This window comes from Pleurodeles waltl, chromosome 4_2 (genome assembly GCF_031143425.1).
Source record: "Pleurodeles waltl isolate 20211129_DDA chromosome 4_2, aPleWal1.hap1.20221129, whole genome shotgun sequence".
NCBI lineage: Eukaryota > Metazoa > Chordata > Amphibia > Caudata > Salamandridae > Pleurodeles > Pleurodeles waltl.
Genome location: NC_090443.1, coordinates 809143728 through 809163667, shown reverse-complemented (window position 1 = coordinate 809163667; position 19940 = coordinate 809143728). Strand labels below are relative to the sequence as shown.

The 19940-nt window shown below is 42.8% G+C and overlaps 1 protein-coding gene across 2 annotated transcripts in view; it reads right to left on the bottom strand.

Moving 5' to 3' along the window:
* Nucleotides 1–19940, bottom strand: part of SLC35D1 (solute carrier family 35 member D1) — a 99878-nt gene that overhangs the window by 7356 nt on the left and 72582 nt on the right. Inside the window, exons 9-10 of one of the 2 annotated variants that reach the window (XM_069232473.1) lie at nucleotides 8868–8935; nucleotides 6768–6846 (exon numbers count right to left, since the gene is read on the bottom strand). In XM_069232473.1, the coding sequence (XP_069088574.1) occupies nucleotides 6768–6846; nucleotides 8868–8935 (147 nt within the window). Of the gene's footprint in view, nucleotides 1–6767; nucleotides 6847–8867; nucleotides 8936–16845; nucleotides 17053–19940 lie in introns of those variants that run through there. The other variant, XM_069232474.1, reaches the window with a different exon arrangement.

The following is a 19940-nucleotide window of genomic DNA, read 5'->3' as shown; positions in this document are numbered from 1 at the left end:
CAGGAAGCTGTACTAGGCTCATGTTCCATGGCTAGTGTTCCATGGCTAGGACAGACACTGGAAGGCCTAGAGGAACCAGGAAGTAGCTGGAGATGCTTACCAATCAGAAGCGAGGAAATAAGAATGACGTGAAAGCCAACCAATGGTAAGTAACGGGTGGGCTCTAAGCCAATGTAAGCTTTTTTTTTTTTTAAATGTATTAGACATTTCACAAGCACAGTGCAAGCACTGTGGCTTACAGGCAAAACCTAAAAAACAGGATCCTGCATTTAGCTCGGTCTCTTGAGAAACGTATCCCCTGTGTACTTTCTACATATCCCACTGACAAGCAACAGTACATGATCATATTGAAACTGAGGGGGAAGAGTGCTTTTCTGCAAAACAAAAATGTGCATTATTCCCATCCACTGTTAATACCCTTCGCGTCCTCAGCAATATGACATACTATGTATTGTTCTGAAACAGTAGCTGCTACTTTACAGAACTAACACAACTGAAAATGCAGGGGGCGGGAAAGTAATTGGTAAAGCTCTATGGTTTAAATAAGAAACCGGTGTTAGAGATGGAAAGACAACAGTTTTGAATGCAAATCAGAAGACTTCCAAGCACTGTTTTGGTTTTGTACTTCAATCCAACTCCTCTGCAGTCTCTGCAAACCCCCCAAAAAACACCCTTAAGAGTTTGCTATGCCACACTTCAAAGAGCACAAAGTGACATGCACAAACAGGGCCCCTCAACATACATCATCTACGCAGAATGCGTAAATTATCACACCAAGCCAGGACCTTTTTTTTTTTTTTTTGCTCCCTGAGGCTATGTCTTAGGCTCTGTGGCTTTGAAAATGGGTGTTGAGTAATCTCTTCCCACTGAAGGGAAATGTGCCTGTGCTAAGCAATAAAAGCGAGATGTATCACTTTTATGCGCCCAGATTGGTTCAATCTTTTAGTCAAAAATTATAACATATTGACTGGCAGGGAGAACAAAGCTTTTTTGCAGCCTACAAAATACCACACTGAGGCCCACACTAAAAAGAAGGGAGCTCTTGCACCAGGAATCAACATCAAAAGCAGCTTTGTTTTAGCTGTAAAACGCAAACAGGCTAACTCAAAACAAGCACTGGCAAAACCGATATGTCTGGCAATGGCAGCCCGTCTTTTCGCTTTGATAATTCTTGGTCTGAGCGGTCATGGTTTTTGCAAAAAAATATAGTTGATGGAAGCTGCTGGGCCCTCAATCTAAATAAATAAATACATTTTAAAAAACAGTGGTTAAAGGCAAATAAACTATTTTAGTTTTAAAAAAGTATGTATTACTATAATAGTCCCTGGCCCTGAAGGGAACTACTTCTGGTGTGGATGTGCTCGCGGAGAAAGCCAGTCAATGGCTGAAGTGGGCTGACCTACAGCCCCACGATGCATGCTCGAGTTGGTGGAAGAAAAATGTGAATGACAGACAAATAGATGAAGTCTGGCTGAAAACCTCTTTGAGTAACCAGGTTTCATTTTAGTAAAATCAAAAGGTCTGGGCTAAAACCACATCTAAAATGTCAATTTGTCTGGTGTTGAATACCAGCCTCTTGTCTTTGCTAATGTTTTTTGTAAATCTTTATTACAACATATAGAGATGGCAGAAAAGACAGATTTATAGAGAGTCTTGCAAAGTAGAAAGGCAGTTTTGCAAAGATAGACCGATGCATACATAGAGACGTCTGCCTAGATAGTAATATAGACAGGGTTACATGCATAACGAGGGCTGTCTAGATAGAGTGATTTGCAAACATGGAGAAGGCTGCCTACATAAATAGAAATAGACAGCGACAGGTAGGTAGAAACTGAGATCGAGAGAAATAGATATAGAGTGTTAGGCAAGTAATTAGAGAAGGTTGATAGGCAGACAGGTAGATACAAATAACCAGGTTGATAGCCAGATAGGTAAGTTTTCAAAGATAACTAAGGTTGCAAAGACAGACACAGAAAGACAGAGTGATAGATGCAGTTGTGAAGATAGATTTGCAAAGACAGAAGTGGAGAGGACTGTAAGATGGAATAAATGCTACAGTTTCTATTCGTAGTTTAGAAGAAAAATGTCAGTATTCGTATAAGTATGTTTGTATAAGTATCACATACATGAGCACAGAGCAAACTAGAAAGCCATACAAGCAGGACAAAGACTAAATTGCCTTACAGGTATAACTTTAGTCCTCAATTTAACACACAACAGCATGACATACACTTCATTATGTGCATACTAAAAAGAGGATTACTTTATAAAGAACAGTCTCACGTGGGCACAATCGTTTCGTGGAACAGCAGCAGTCAGAGGCCACTCCAAAAGGAATTTAAAACAGCACAAGAAGAAACAGCAAAATGCTGTTAAAGTGAAGTTAGCAAGAGGCTGACCCATTGCCCCACGCTCTAGGGTGTAATGGGTGGAAGTAAACTATGAAGGACAGACCAATAAATGAAGAAAGCTGGCTTTAACACTGCACAGATAATTTAAGTCAAATCAAAAAGTCTTGGTCAACACCAGACCTAAAAACAGTCAAGGAAGGAAGAGAAAAGCAACAAAGAAGCTTCATAAATAAACGCAAAGGGGTGTAAGTGATGGGAAAGACATAGGTGTCATAAAGGGTGAAATAAACATAGTTTGGAGAGTGAAGTTGCGAAAAATTGGTTTGTTAACTACTATCTAAATAAGACTCACAGTGTTAACTTAATGAAGCTGAAGAAAAACTTTTACAAGTCACCTCAAATGCTTTTTACATGTAAATACCGGACCAGCCATAAAACTGTAGTCAGCTGGGTAGCAAACAAGAAGTTATACAATGCATAATGAACACAGACAGCAGAAAAAGTGGACAAAAAAGTACACAAACGGAAGTAAGCAAGAAACCACATGCACTCTCAAGGAGTTCAAAAAGTAAAAGGCAAAAGTAAGTCTCTGACTGAGCAGTAGAAGGATAAAAGGAAGCCAACCAAAGTACAGAAAGGAGGCTATGCACCAATGGAGGAACAAGCATAAGAAAAGGACAGCAACTCATAGGACAAGCAAGCAAGAACATGAGAGGGACAAAAAAAGTCAACCAATGGTAAGCAATGGGTAGGCTTTAAGCCCACAGGTAAGTTTTTTATGACCCCACAACTGACCTTTCACAACCTGACAGCTTGTGCTGTCATGTAGGCAATACCTAAATAAGTCTTAATTTAAAACTGCTAAATATACAGTCTCACGCTTTGTGCTCTTCCTTTCAACAAAGATATCGCAATAGAAAATTAAACTCTAGAAACCCAGAAAGCCTTCTTATACCACTTCTATAGTTTGGGAAAACGGGGCAAAAATGATAAATAGTTTTGAAGAATGTTTGGATAGAGGCCTTGCAATTTAAAAATGCAGATTTAATGCAAATTGAAGTCATTTTGTAGTACTAACTTAAATTGTTTTGTTAAAAAGGTATCTGTTGTACAAAGGAAAATTAAAATGAACTATAAAGAAAAAAACATTAGCAAAGCTAGCAGGTCCCGCCTACGAGCGAGCTAATCGCTTTGTCAAAGGTTTTTTTTTTTTTTAAGTCAGGTGTACAGCAGTGTAGCTGCTGTGCAGCATGACTGACATTTAAAACAAAGGAAAAAACAAGAACAAAAAAGCCATTATGATGTATCATAGTGATTTTTTTGTTTGGTTATTTCGAGGAGAAGTGGGAGGCAACATGGAAAGTGCCGGATGGCAACACAAAGGAAGGGCAAGTCGGTGCAAAACAGACAACGAAGGTTGGAAAGAAGGGGCAGGAGCAAACAACAACACAGCCAGCGACGGAAAGCGGGAAGAAGTGGAGGAGGGTGAGGGGAAGCAACAACAACAGTCCCCCCCCCCGATTGGTGTGGTGCTGGTGCTAAGAGCTTAACATTCCGACACGGCTTTGGGTGTCTGCTGTGGGACAACGAGTTGCGTAATGAGTGGGCCTCAAATATTAATGATCATTTCAGAAAACGGAATGACACATCTTTGTGTAAACATTAACGGTTTCGATTTACAAGAATTTTGAGACCCTGAAAAAGTTTATGGAGTGAACGAAACATGTTGACTGTGTATCTTTGATGTTATGTGATGAAGTTTTAACTACTTTTTTAAATGGAATAAATAAGATATGGAAAAATCTACAGCTTAGCAGAACTCTCTCACATTCAATGCTTTTTGTTGGCCCACTATTACATTAATGTTTATGTTTGATAGGCTTTTGCAGTGTACCCTCGAGCAGTAGCTGTTTGTAACGTGCACATCAGTTGCAAGAATTTATTTGTGGACAGGGGGAGGGGAAGGTGTGGTTCGTTTATCTGCTGCCCAGAATTGGGATTTGTAACAACACACACTACAATGGAAGGAGGGAGGGATGGATGACAGAGGCAAGCAACATGGATGAAGGAGGGGGTTAAGCAACGTGGCCAAGGGAGATAAAGATATGCAGGGGGAAGAAGTACCGGGGGGAGCCAGCACACAGATATGAAGTAAGCTTATAGCAGCACATTTAGTCCACCAGTCATGGATTGTCTGTGTTTTTTTTGGGGGGGACTTCTACTGTGAGTGAGTCTCACTACCAGAATCTCACTCACGATAAATTCACACTATTTGGGCTCGCTGTGGTAACCACCAGTGTTCAACTTTTAAGATAAGATCACTGCTGAGAAGTTACAGTAAGAGAAGGACTGGGCTGCTCACAAATGAACACACGTACATACACGTCTGCATGTATGTGGGATTCTCATGTGAGAACACCATCATTCGCAGCTCACTATATGTGCACAGAAGGTGTTGCAGAAGGGACTCTGCAAGGATTGGTAGTGACCTGGTATAGGCCTTATAATATGAGTGGGAATTTATAGTGTTTGTCTGTAGTGCTTACTGGAAAATCTGTGGTGTTTTCACTATATATATTTATTAATCTGCCCTACAGTACAGAGAGATTTCAAACTGGGGCAAAAGAGATTTAGAATTTGTATGGGACTTCAATATTTGTTATATTTTTCTGGGGCAGGTTATAATCCGATTCTAGGCCTGTGCCCTCCAGACTGGACAAAGTTAATTACTCTGCTCCCAAGCAGAGGAAATAAATGCCTCCTCACACAAAAGAAGCAATCAGTGATTGACTCAGTTCCTGGGCACGGAAGGGAGGTGTTTGGGGGTGTGTGGGAGGAGGGTAATCTGCACCTGATAATTAGCTTGTCAAACCCTCTAGAACAAAGGAGGGATCCTAGACATATGGAGATAACACAGAAGTGTCTAGCCTTCTAGGTTTTGGCGATAAGGGATTGGGCAGTGATGGCAGCCCATGGATGGAGCTGAGGCCTTTAGAGGAGCTCTTTCCAGAGAAACACCTTGAGGTCACCAATTTAGATTGTCCCAGAATACTATGCTATGCCGGATGGTTGGGACAGGGGTGGAGGAATGATGTGGCATTGTGGGACGGGCCAGGGGTGCCAGACCCCTAAACATTCCAACGCCCACTTTAAAAACCCTGCACAAGGGAAAGAGCTGAAGACCCTGACTTGGGAGGCGATGGTGGCGGACAGGATGCCCTGCTGGAAGGAGAAGCAACTTGATGCACTGTGAGGATGGACTAGAGGCTTCGATTTCATCTGACCCCCAGGACTAGGATGAGTCTCTCCAGGCCAGTAGCACTGCCCCCTAATGCCCCATGTGGATCAGGACCAGTTATATGGGGCTGGAGGGGGTTTCAGGAGGGGAGATCCGGGCTCTTCTGCTCCCTATAGGGTCAAGAGGGTGTTCTGATGGATGCTTGCAGAGGGACTGCGCAAGATGCCCTACCCCACCAGCAGGAGTGGAGCACCAGATGCCAGGCAATGGAAAAGGCTGGTGCAAGGAGCCAGAAAATCCAACTCTTGCAAATTGTGCCCCTTTACAGTCAGGAGACCTGACGAAAACGCTTCTGTTGGGTAGGCTTGGCCATCAGAAACAAAACGAGCCCAAGATTGGCCCATCGGGGAAAGAGATACGCAGCTTCAAAGATTTGCCCTTTCTTGAAAAAATACATGGAAAAAAAATGGAAGCATACTGCTCTGCCGCATGCTTCAACAACTACCCCTGGGGTGAACCATGGTACAGGGGTGGACATAAACATCTTCATTATTTAAATGGGGAGATGGTGTGTGTAGGGGCCCCCGCCTCAGGCCAACTTTTGGCCCCCGAGGACCCCATCCACAGGACAATAATGTCATGGAGACCCCATCCCTCGTGACAACAAAAGTAGTCACAGCAGTGGCAGCCACGTGGCCAGGTGCACTGCCTGACTCCCGTTCTACGATCTACCTGTAAATGTTGCCAGCCTCTTACATCCATGCTTGAAGGGGACACTGTTTTGTTCCTGCTGCGAGCTGGATCCCGGAGGAGAAGCTGCTCCTGTCTGGCAGGAGGCAAAAGCAAGTGCTGGCTCACGCTCAGCTCAGCTCCGCTCCTCTCAGCTCAGCAGCTGCCTGAATAGACTCCTCTCATGGCTCCCAACAAAAGGGGAAACATGCTGGTGCCCCAGGCTATTGGTGGTGTATAATTGTTTTCATACAAAATGTGCCACACCACCGGCTTCTATAGGGATGCAGGATGGGATTCAATGTCTTAGCACAGATATATTTGATGGAACTCTTGCATTGTTGGATACCCACACACACAAAAAAAAAAAAAAAAAAATTAAACACAAGGTTTGTTCAGAATTAAACAAGTATTAACATGACTTTAAAGATAAACATAAACCCACTTACTTTAATGCAGCCAACTATTGTGGTTGTAAGAGCTGAATTATAATGAGTGCAAAGAACTGTTGCATACATTAAAATAAACCTGTAAAAAAAGGAGGAGAATGTATGAGTGCGTTGAACCTTGGATGAATAAACCCAACAGAAAGAAGGCTGCAAGAGTGATCTAATTTAATATTTATAGTCCTGCAGTTCTCAGCAAAGAGACCACATACTTTAGTCCATTACAATAAATTATTTTAACAAGTTAAGTTCCTTTGCAGTTCTCCATAGTGTTGAGAGACGCACCTAATAGATATAGGAAGGTAACTGAGCAGATGCCATTCTTTAAAAAAAAAAAAGTATACCACCACTTTACAGTCTGGGTAATGCCGGTCGAAAAGTTTCTTCCTTGGCTGCAATTTCAAATCTAAAATTAATTCTTCAGGATGTGCACCATAGGAGGGGTGGGTTTGTCCATGCCCAATATCCTTGCTGGGAAAAGGTATTACCTGAATGATATATTGTGAAGTTGCTTTAATTAAGATTTTTTTTCCTGACAGAAATATTCATTTTCCCAAAAGAGCATGCCTTTGCTTTCCACGAAAAGGTGTTCTGCCAAGTTATTCAATGTCCAGTCCATATAATTGACAACTTTCATAGCATGTATGTAGAGCTGCTTGCAATGCTGCATGTTACAGTTTTATTTCTCTTAAAGGCAGGGCCTGAGTTTTGACTTTATGATTAGCAAACACTTATCTATTTGAAAGATCACTACAATGCGCCTCAATTCGTGCCGTATCTGCCCCATTTCCAACGCCCCAAATTAGACCTTAGAACATTTCTGGCAGAGTCAAGCTCTTAGCAGTTCAGTCTGTAACCCAGTAGAATTCCAAAATATTCATTAAGATTGAACAACCTCTGAAAAGTGTTTCAAAGAGAGAATAACCAAAGTATTATCCTCTTTTATTCTTTTTCTCCGAACTCAATACCTTTATAAATTGATCTTCGGTAATTGCTTTTGCCAATGTTCCAAAGTAGAATGGAAAATTGGTGAAGAGACACAAATGTCTTCACTGTATAGTCAAATCAAAGAAACCCAGTCTAAACGTACTAGCCATCACACCCTTAGGGACCCTTGTGAAGAGACTAAAAATAGAGCTCTTTATTTCTTGGACTTCATGTCGCCTTTCACCAAATTCCCTACAGCTTTGTTTTAGTGTCTTCATTGCTGGGTTCATTTTTGGACCCTTGTTGGATTAATTATGTCTGTTTCAGTATGGAAACTGAAACAGACGTGTCACTGTCAAACCAGAGTCTGGAAGAAAATTAGATGGTCTCACCTTTGAGGAATGTAGTTAGCAAGTCTCAGAGAACCCCAAAGATCACAAATGCTTCCTACATTTATTTCAAAGTATTTACAGATTTCAATGTTAGAACAGAAAACTATGATGATTTATTTTCAAAAGAGAATCCCTGGGAATATGATGCAGTTTTCTGGACATATCTTAAAAGACTAAGTAATTGAAATGTGTTTGGTAAGCTAAGAAAACATCCTATGAAATGTAGGTGAAGTATGAAAATGAAAACTTTGAGAACAAGTGTACACTTCACTAATATACTGTTCTTTACTAATTAGGAGGGTGATCATCATCTATTAACTTTATGTCCCTCCATGAAATCTGCACCTACTGTTTATAGCTTGGTACTGTACTGTCATATTAACACAATCTGTGAAAGACTTGAACTTCTGACCTCTAAACCTTTCAAAATGTTAAATGCAACACCCAGTTTAACTTGAGCAATTTCACAGTATGTAGTCCGTGTCCCAAACATGTACTTTTGCAAGATTTACAGCTCCCTAGACTGTGTAATTTACCACTACTGTGCAAAGAATTAAGTTTTCACCAAGCTTTCCAGGTCGAACTCGTCAAATTTGAGTTTAGCTCGATGGTTGCTGATCTGCTACTTTTTTATGTATGGCTTGCAACCGCTTTCCAAAAAAAACGAATGCAATGTATACATATGTAAGAATTGCATGAAAGGTTTGATTAACAGAGACTGAACCATTAGAAAGAAGAGAGGAAAACTCTTAGTAGTGAATATAGGATAAAGGGTCACACTTACCCCATGATACAGGACAATGTGAACTGCACTACAAAAAACATGTCTATCCAACCTTTGTATTCCAGAGCCTAAAAAAAAAAAAAAAAAAAAAAAAAAAAAAACACAAACAGGTTTACTCACCCATGAAAAGGTTTCTGTCTGATAATCAGTCAAATAGGGAAGAAACGTGAAACAAAATAAAGGCTAGATTGAAGAATGAAACATTCTAACTACAACAGGTAAACAAAGAAAAAATCCATTTAAAGTTGATCACATTGATACTCTTTCAATCCCTTAAGCAGCAGCATACGGTCAAAATACTTAGCAGATTGGCAAAATGTTTTACACATTAGATGCTAAAGGAGCTTTAACATAAAGAAAGGAGTTACTTTACATTGCATCCCTTGTGGATACACAAACGTATTTACCACTATCCCCAAACCCCCCCACAACTGAACAAATGGAAGTCTTACAGATGCTTTCCTGATGGGCAAAGTACCTACAAAAATATTCGTTAAGAGCACAAAATACATTTGTGAAAATAGCATTGAAATTATGGTCAGAGCTCTCTCATCACCAAGTAGCATAGTGGTTACCTAATACCAATAGGCAAATGGAGAAAACCATCAAAGTACCTCTTTTCCAACCTAGAAAACGTCTGCACAGCCATTATGAGAGGCAGCAAAATCAAACCAAAACATGTCCATTAAGATTTTCAAACACACTGGATTCATCATAAGTATTAGAACACTAACTAGTTAGGCCAGCAATGAATTTAGGATATTTACAAAGCCATGTGTTCTTATACTGCTAACAGCAAAGACGGTTGCTCATTGTAGAAAGCATTAGTTTTCACAGGAACCGGAGTCATAAGTTCTGCAAAGATAGGCGGGGTGGACAATCGGCCCTTTTCAGCTTTACTAAACATTCTGAAATTTAGGAAACTCCATAAGTTTACCAAAAAAAGATGTGCAGTGCGGCACCAACACCAAATTCAGGTTTGTCAAAACTGAGCAAAGTGGATCATCTCTTGGTTGTTGCACACAAGTTTCTGTAGGGTCATGTGAAGCAGAGGAGTTAGTAGAAATGCATACTGGAATTTCCCCAATCAAAACGTAAGACAACCCCAAGTAAATGTTGCCGATTTCAGATGACAAGGGAATGCGGGGCCCTGGTAATTGTCCTTTGTTGCAAACACATCAGAGGAAAACTTCGAGGAAGAAAAGTAGGACCAGTCAATTTATCTGCTGGGCACAAGAAGCAACCTATAGTCTACTCAGTGTATCTCCCCGGATATTCTCTTTCAGCATCCATACAAATAAAGGAAAAGATGCCGATTTGAAAAGAACCCTGAAACCATATAGACATAGGGAATAACACAGTTTGACACCCTGGATGTGTAAACAAAAGACAACTGCTCAGTAGCCTGGGAAAATGCAGAAAATAATGACTTCCGGTGAAAGAAAGTGTGACTTCAAGATTACAAAAATTACTTTACTTCAGATTTAGGTGGAGCCTAACAATTGGGGTCGTCTACAATGGGTCTTTAGATGCTGGCTGGAACCTTGCTGTCTTTACATGGAGAATGCATGGGAAGGTTTATTTTTAAGAAAAGTAAAAGTAACAGAAAATATGCCTTACAGGATGAGAAAGCACCACAAATTGTGGAATCCCGATAAAAAAGTGAGAACATCAAAAGCAGCTCTTCCCTGCACCCTTCTGAACTGTGGAAAAAAAAGTAACAGGGCTGAGATGCTTGCTATTACAAAATATGCCCTGCGTGACGAGAAGGCACTAAAAATTGAGGAATCCTGATAAAAGTGGGAATATCCGAAGCAGCCCTCCCCAGTGTTCTTTTGAACTGTGGCAGACAGAGGAACAGGGCTGAGATTGTAGATAGCTAACGAGTTGGGGTTTGTGATAGAGACCACCACTCTAGATGTAAAGCAACAGTTCGGGTTGGTAGATATTCCCGACAAAAGGTTCACTGGAGCCTTACCAAGGTCTGAAGCTTTTCACTGTTTCAGTAGCAGTACTGTCCCTCTTCCACCTTACATTACAAGGTGGCAATGCTTGTACCCACTTCATATTCGGCGAAAAAATAAAAAAGGTCATCATAAATAGCATACCCATCTCTAAAATGTACTTCCCTGGCACTTGCTGGTATATTGCTCCCTATCCCCTGGGAGTTGTTATCAGTTTTCCAAACGCATGCAAATTCTTTAAAACAAAATCGCCAGGCATACCCCATGCCATGCTTTTCCCTTTGAACTTTTAATGGAGATTCTGATTAAAATATGGACCTGCTGGCAACAATCTCCATCACTTTATTTAACTTCCACCTGGCTTCACTATGCCAAATAATACCAAGAACATTCCACAGAGAATGTATACACGATTACTATCTAGAGCAGGTATTGTTTGGCAATATCAAAATAATCTGGAGTAGCTTTTGTTTTACTAGCATTGCAAAAGATTTACTCAATGGTTTTGAGAATCCAAAATTACTTTGTTCGTCTTTAGCCGACCTTCTACTGGTTGTGGCATTTTGAGGTTTCAGTTTACATCTCTCGGTTGCCTGGGAGTGTGTTATTAATTGCAGGTGGTCTACGGCTTCAATGAATCAAGCCAACACACCTTGAACATCGTGGCTTTTGGCAGCTCAACCTACAAGCTTAAAGAAGCTTGTGATGAGCTGCTCCTCACAGTGTTGAGAGTTACATGGGTTCATGGCCCAGAAGGGATTCTGGCAGAAACTGCATGGTGTTTACTCTAACACAAAAACAAATGGACATGCCATAGGCTCTTGAACTGGAAGCTTCTTCCTGTGCCCACAGATGAAACTATGCATGAGGGGCAGTTATGCTCCGTGCCCCCGCGCAAAGGTTCATTACTCGACCGAAATTCTGCTCCACAGTGCTGCACTGAACCCTGTTCGAAATTAAAACAGTAGGTCTTGGGCCCACTAATAAACCATTTCAGTCTCCGATTGGACTACAGAGGCAATGATGCTTCTCTTGACAGCCCCTCAGTAGGAGATAGCCCAACTTTCAGACAACCTTGAAAACCCTTGCACTGGGAACAGTGTACCGTAACACATGCTCTTTCAAAAGATGTAAGATTTAGGATAGCTGTGGCTGCAACAGTCTATCCTCTAGAGACTAGGAGGCCTGTTCTTAGCAATCACACTAGTGCTAATCCATAGTTTGAAATTAAACGATTTTGTATGATGTACGGTCAGTGCATTATGGAGTACATATCATGCTTTGGAAAGGGAGTCATATTTTAACATTACATTTTGTAAGTGTCTCAAACATCTGAAAAGTTTCTACACTAGCAATAACAATAAGATTTATAATTATATGGTCCCATATTAAAGGCTACAGACATTGGATAAAACAGGGCATAAAATCCCCGCTCTGTGACTGTATTAAATTCAGTAGGACATTTAGTAACACAATTAGATTACAAAGCTTCAGAGCAAATATGCATTTGCACACATTACTAAAACATGATCAGTACAAACCTGGTGTTTGGCATGAAACAGCAGAACCACACACACATCATCTCTGCCCGAAAATGCCTCCATTGGCTTCCGGTGAAAGAAAGTGTGCCTTTAAACGTGTTACGTTTTACACAAGGTACTAAATGGCTGTGCAGTAAACTACCTTGTAAACTGTTTGCTACTACCCAAAGAATCAGAAGCCACAGGTTCGACTCGCCCGTTCAGTATATAGGTGATAAGATGGTAAATTTGAAATTCTCCCTTCCTTCATGAGATGGGGAGACTACTACCTCAAATTCAGAAAATCTTTAAAAAGTAGCATCTCCTACTTGGCATGTAGATAATCTTCCTAGGCCCATGACTGCCTAGTCAGGACTCAAGCTCCATCAGGGCTTTACAGCGCTTGCTTGGGGTCACCTTGAAGGTAGACTTCCTCCTGCACCTTTTATAGCTGCAGTATGAGCAAGTGTCGCCAACCCAGGTTTAGGCACTTGGACTTTAGTGTTAACACATCCACGTACATATGAAGCGATGAGCAGAGATTTACAAACCTCCTCCAAAAAATAAATACATGAAAACGAGAGGACGCTCCACACAAGGAGTCCGAGCCGACAACCCAAGAGACGAAGCAGCTTTCTTAATAAACACAAGGTGCCCGGGTTGTGGTGGAGGGTCACGTACAGAAAAGTCTATAAATGAGTGCAATAAGCGCTTTAGAGTTTGTGTCATACGTCAAAGTGACACACTGCACTAGATGTCACCATGTGGGAACAATTGCTCCCTTGGCACCGCAGACTTCAAAGAGTGGGTCTCGGTGGCGCCCTCGGGGTGCAAAGTCAATACATGGAAGAGCATTCCTCTTGGCTTTAAGTATAGTGTTGCATAGCTAAATTCCTGGACTTGGGGCCAGAGCTATTTTTTAAGCTGGCAGGACAAGGAAACACGTGCGGGCTTATTTCACGGATACGAATCCTGGAGTCTGCTTGTCCAAGACTAATCTAATTAACCGTTGTGCCTTCAGTCCCGGGTCTTAGCAGCCGCACATATATAATTATTAAAGCACAAAACATCTTGTTCGTTTCAACAAATGCACTTACAGTGAGTGCTGCATTTCGAGTGTCGCCAAATTACAGTGAACCCAGCCAGCAAAGGTCGCCTCAACTACGTGGAAATGTCAGGATTACCTGTTTTTTCCGGGGTTCGCATTCTGAGGTGGACGGTAACTCTTCCGAAATCCTTAACTAAGAACGCATATACAATGTAAGAGCCAGGTGGGCAGTAAAAGCCCGCGAAAGAGAAATACACTCGTACCAGCGGAGTGCATCGTCTTTGAAGCAGAAAATAATACGGAAGCAGTTCCAGGGCAAAAACCGGCTCCACCATCAATATCGGAGAGCAGCAGCTAAGGACATAATTTCAACTGTTTTTAATATAGCGCTTCCTATCCCACTCGCTTGACTTTGAAGAGCTGTCTGCTCAGGCAGCAGCTTGTGTTCGCTACAACAACAGTACAAATAAGCCATTTGCAGATACCACAGTGCCCTGGAGTACCCAATACTGTCATGAAAAGCTGAAGGCCCCACCGGACGCCGCCCTGCGAACATCTTCACAGAACTCTGCGGGTGACCCATCAGCCTCCTGAGCGACACAGGCTCACAGCCACACACCTGATGAATCTCCACGTTTTAACACGATTTGCGCCTGCCTCCTTCACGACACTTGGAACTAGCTAGCTACCCGACTAGGTTTTAAAGTAACTTAGGGTACCCATTTAAGTGTACCAAAATTTCCCAGCAAGTGACCCCCCCCCTCTCATGCCTCCCCCAAAAAGCCGAAATATCTAAATAAATAAATTGTGAGTGTCCAGGCGATTCCACTGGAGTTTCAAGCACACAACACAACACAAATACCCCGGCCCTAACTGCACTCCAAAGGTAATGAGAATAATGCACTGGCAAAACCAACAGGTCTGGGTTTTGTGTACTAACACATGTTGCATAATCGTATGAAATTTAGTCAAGAAACGAAAAACAGACCGTAATGGAGGCTTCTTCGATTTAGATATAGTTATGTTTTTGCTTTCATTTCACATAAAACTACAGTTCTAAAGGTAGTTTTATAGAACACGGACACATGCAGCACAAATCAAAACAGCGGAGGCGGAAGGACACACTCAGACCGTCAAATGCATTAGGTTAGAGATGAATACTGGACTGGGCTGAGCCAAGGTATGACTGATAATGTTTCAAGCCAATGGCTGAAAACGTATTTGAGAAAACCATTGGTTGAAAGGGTGGGCCAAAGCTCCATACCTGTAAGCAGGTAACCTTGCACTCTCAAAACCCAGACCTAATCAAACAGCCACATCTTCAGCAGTCTAACACTGGGGCTGCTTGCTTCCTCAAGAAGAGCAGCCCACTTGAATCAGTTACTTTTTCAACCCTTTTGGGTTGTGGAAGTGTACACCAGCTTATCTTCCTAAATCTCCCAGAACCACAGATCTTTCGCCGATGAAGAAAGAGGACATCGTCGACCCTCTTGTTGGCCTTCAAATGATATTTTGCCGAGGAATAGCTACAACCGAGCTCCACTTAGCACCACTTCTGCCATCTGGGCCAAACTCCCCCGACATCAATTGAGTTGGCTTCGCTGTACACTTCAACAGAATAGTGGACAGATCTTGTTAACTCACCTGGCACATTCACTTCCAGGATATTAAAGCCAAAGAAATTAATGTGCAGAATTCATAAAATTAGCTTAGTGGCCTGGGGGTCCAGAACACCCAGTAATGTGAGGGTTTTAGTCTTACTCAGGGTTGGCAATGATTACAATTCACAAGTATTCAATGCCAGTACAAGGTGACAACCAGCCTTATTATTGCACAGGTCTTAAAACTAAAGACACAAAAAGTGATCTGGGCAATTTACAGAGCATAGATTTAGTATGTATGATTTGTACAGCATGCCACACTGCCGAGCCCCTCAAGATTTACACCTAATAAAACACTGAGCTAATTGAGTGCCCAGGACATTTACACAGGGAAGGAGGCAGTATCCCTACCTCCCAAAGTTATAATTTTAAAATTAAAAAGCTGTGCTGCACGACCAAAGAAAAATACATAAGGAGAAACTGAATACGAATAATCTCTGGAGTAAGTTTGCACATTTCCAGCAAAACACTTCCAATGATCTTCACCAGTTTGACTAGGTTTTATAGAACATGGGCACCTAACAGTGTACAATTCATGCACAAATATAAAAAGGCTGTGAAGGCTTTCTTTGAGCAAAGTAAACTTTACAAAAAAAAAAAAAAAAAAAAAAAAAAAATACAAATACATTAAAAACCACATTTGGCCTCCCATACTACATAACGCAATAAATGGCAAAAAGTCTTCCTGTAACCTACTGTTTAAAAACAAGCCCCAAAAGGGTACAGACTGAAACGGTCACCATGCAGGCTCACACTTTCATTACTCTTCTATGTTGCAGCAGTCCTGCTGGGGCGCACAAAGGTTTGCTTAAGGACTGTGAGCCAGATATTCCTATCCTCTCCGAATACACTGCAGCTACAGATCAACAGCACAAGGGCCACATTTTATTCCACTTCTACTGGATGCCGAGCATAAAAAACATAAATCATTTTCCATTCCACGGAACCCAGCCAGGGAGGTTTGGGAGTATGTGAAAAGCAAGTTTACATAGCAGGTTCGCAGAATTTCAATGTCTTTTTTTTTTTTTGTAGGAGCAATTTAAGCTACATGTGCACAACTTGAAGACATGCAAGATGCAGAAAGGTTTAATGAAATGGGTGTTGAGAGAAGAGAATATATATATATATATATATATATATATACACACACACACACACATATACATACACACACACACTTCAAACTAGATGCAGTTATAGCGGCTTGCACCTGAACGCTGGTGCGCAAACGTTTAGGCGCTATCTCCTTATTTGAAGCCTTCACAAGCTTTCCCCCATTCCAAGGAAAGACTGCACTCGCAGAATTGAAGCTTTCACCCATTTACTGCTGTAAGCACAGCCGGACAGGAACAGGTTTCGGATCTATGCAGCCGCTCTCATCCTGAAAGTGCGCCATTTTGTATACTTATATGCTATCTGTATGACTCCCACGTGCTAAACAGACAATACTTCCATATTTCCGCTGGCAGTGAACGGTGTTCATGACAGGAACAGTCAGCCTTCAACAAGCACTCCGATCTTTCAAAATTCATTGCTTCAGTGCGTGCAGCAGTGACATTTCTTGTCGCTGTTAAACATCTAAAGTTCAGTGTTGTCCTAATAGGCTCCTTTTAACTAATGTGTTTTTCTGTGCCCAAAATTATTTATCACAGATGTCTATATTGCATTGATTACACAATTTTTATCATCAGTGAACATGATCGTTATGCTGGTTTCCAAATAAAATCCTGCAGAAGTCCATCAAAGCCACAATCAATAGGTTTCACTTTGAATACTGTTGGGAATGGCCTTTCTGCAGGGTCACCCCCAAACGTTTTGCCTTCCTCCTTCTGATCTCCTTTTTGCTGGTTTTAAGACTCTGTGCACTTTACCACTGCCAACCATACCTAGTGATTTAGGAGGATGAAACACAGACGCCGAAACCCGTTCTTGTCCGGTTGTGCCTACAGCAATAAATGGGTGAAAGTTTCCAGTCTGCGAGTGTCGTCTTTCCTTGGAATGGGAGAAAACAAAATGCGCTTAGTGACGAATTCCCCAGATCTGGAAGTGATGAAATCAACCACAAAGGAGCACATCCTAGTTGAAGGTTTGCAGACTCACTAATTATTAAAAAGAATTAAAAGCCAACTGCCCGCACCAGCAGCCTATCTGTTGGGGTTTGAGATCGAATTTATTAAAAAAAAAAAAAAATAAAAAAAAAATAAAGCACTTAACTGACAAAGATTTATTTTATTTCGTTTTCTACAAGTATGGGCACAAGAAGTCGCTAAATGTGATACATATATTTTCAAGTTTGTCCTGTGCAATGGCCATTTGATTCATATTACCATAAAATCTACCCATTTGTAAGGAAATGCCTCCTTGGCATGGTTGCCCCCTGACTTTTTGCCTTTGCTGATGCTATGTTTACAATTGAAAGTGTGCTGAGGCCTGCTAACCAGGCCCCAGCACCAGTGTTCTTTCCCTAACCTGTACTTTTGTATCCACAATTGGCAGACCCTGGCATCCAGATAAGTCCCTTGTAACTGGTACTTCTAGTACCAAGGGCCCTGATGCCAAGGAAGGTCTCTAAGGGCTGCAGCATGTCTTATGCCACCCTGGAGACCTCTCACTCAGCACAGACACACTGCTTGCCAGCTTGTGTGTGCTAGTGAGAACAAAACGAGTAAGTCGACATGGCACTCCCCTCAGGGTGCCATGCCAGCCTCTCACTGCCTATGCAAGTATAGGTCAGACACCCCTCTAGCAGGCCTTACAGCCCTAAGGCAGGGTGCACTATACCATAGGTGAGGGTACCAGTGCATGAGCATGGTACCCCTACAGTGTCTAAACAAAACCTTAGACATTGTAAGTGCAGGGTAGCCATAAGAGTATATGGTCTGGGAGTTTGTCAAACACGAACTCCACAGCACCATAATGGCTACACTGAAAACTGGGAAGTTTGGTATCAAACTTCTCAGCACAATAAATGCACACTGATGCCAGTGTACATTTTATTGTAAAATACACCACAGAGGGCACCTTAGAGGTGCCCCCTGAAACTTAACCGACTGTCTGTGTAGGCTGACTAGTTTTAGCAGCCTGCCACAAACCGAGACATGTTGCTGGCCCCATGGGGAGAGTGCCTTTGTCACTCTGAGGCCAGTAACAAAGCCTGCACTGGGTGGAGATGCTAACACCTCCCCCAGGCAGGAATTGTCACACCTGGCGGTGAGCCTCAAAGGCTCACCTCCTTTGTGCCAACCCAGCAGGACACTCCAGCTAGTGGAGTTGCCCGCCCCCTCCGGCCAGGCCCCACTTTTGGCGGCAAGGCCGGAGAAAATAATGAGAAAAACAAGGAGGAGTCACTGGCCAGTCAGGACAGCCCCTAAGGTGTCCTGAGCTGAAGTGACTCTAACTTTTAGAAATCCTCCATCTTGCAGATGGAGGATTCCCCCAATAGGGTTAGGATTGTGACCCCCTCCCCTTGGGAGGAGGCACAAAGAGGGTGTACCCACCCTCAGGGCTAGTAGCCATTGGCTACTAACCCCCCAGACCTAAACACGCCCTTAAATTTAGTATTTAAGGGCTACCCTGAACCCTAGAAAATTAGATTCCTGCAACTACAAGAAGAAGGACTGCCTAGCTGAAAACCCCTGCAGAGGAAGACCAGAAGACGACAACTGCCTTGGCTCCAGAAACTCACCGGCCTGTCTCCTGCCTTCCAAAGATCCTGCTCCAGCGACGCCTTCCAAAGGGACCAGCGACCTCGACATCCTCTGAGGACTGCCCCTGCTTCGAAAAGACAAGAAACTCCCGAGGACAGCGGACCTGCTCCAAGAAAAGCTGCAACTTTGTTTCCAGCAGCTATAAAGAACCCTGCAAGCTCCCCGCAAGAAGCGTGAGACTTGCAACACTGCACCCGGCGACCCCGACTCGGCTGGTGGCGATCCAACACCTCAGGAGGGACCCCAGGACTACTCTGATACTGTGAGTACCAAAACCTGTCCCCCCTGAGCCCCCACAGCGCCGCCTGCAGAGGGAATCCCGAGGCTTCCCCTGACCGCGACTCTTTGAACCTAAAGTCCCGACGCCTGGGAGAGACCCTGCACCCGCAGCCCCCAGGACCTGAAGGACCGGACTTTCACCGGAGAAGTGACCCCCAGGAGTCCCTCTCCCTTGCCCAAGTGGAGGTTTCCCCGAGGAATCCCCCCCTTGCCTGCCTGCAGCGCTGAAGAGATCCCGAGATCTCTCATAGACTAACATTGCGAACCCGACGCTTGTTTCTACACTGCACCCGGCCGCCCCCGCGCCGCTGAGGGTGAAATTTCTGTGTGGACTTGTGTCCCCCCCGGTGCCCTACAAAACCCCCCTGGTCTGCCCTCCGAAGACGCGGGTACTTACCTGCAAGCAGACCGGAACCGGGGCACCCCCTTCTCTCCATTCTAGCCTATGTGTTTTGGGCACCACTTGGAACTCTGCACCTGACCGGCCCTGAGCTGCTGGTGTGGTGACTTTGGGGTTGCTCTGAACCCCCAACGGTGGGCTACCTTGGACCAAGAACTGAACCCTGTAAGTGTCCTACTTACCTGGTAAAACTAACAAAAACTTACCTCCCCCAGGAACTGTGAAAATTGCACTAAGTGTCCACTTTTAAAACAGCTATTTGTCAATAACTTGAAAAGTATACATGCAATTTTGATGATTTGAAGTTCCTAAAGTACTTACCTGCAATACCTTTCGAATGAGATATTACATGTAGAAATTGAACCTGTGGTTCTTAAAATAAACTAAGAAAAGATATTTTTCTATATAAAAACCTATTGGCTGGATTTGTCTCTGAGTGTGTGTACCTCATTTATTGTCTTGTGTATGTACAACAAATGCTTAACACTACTCCT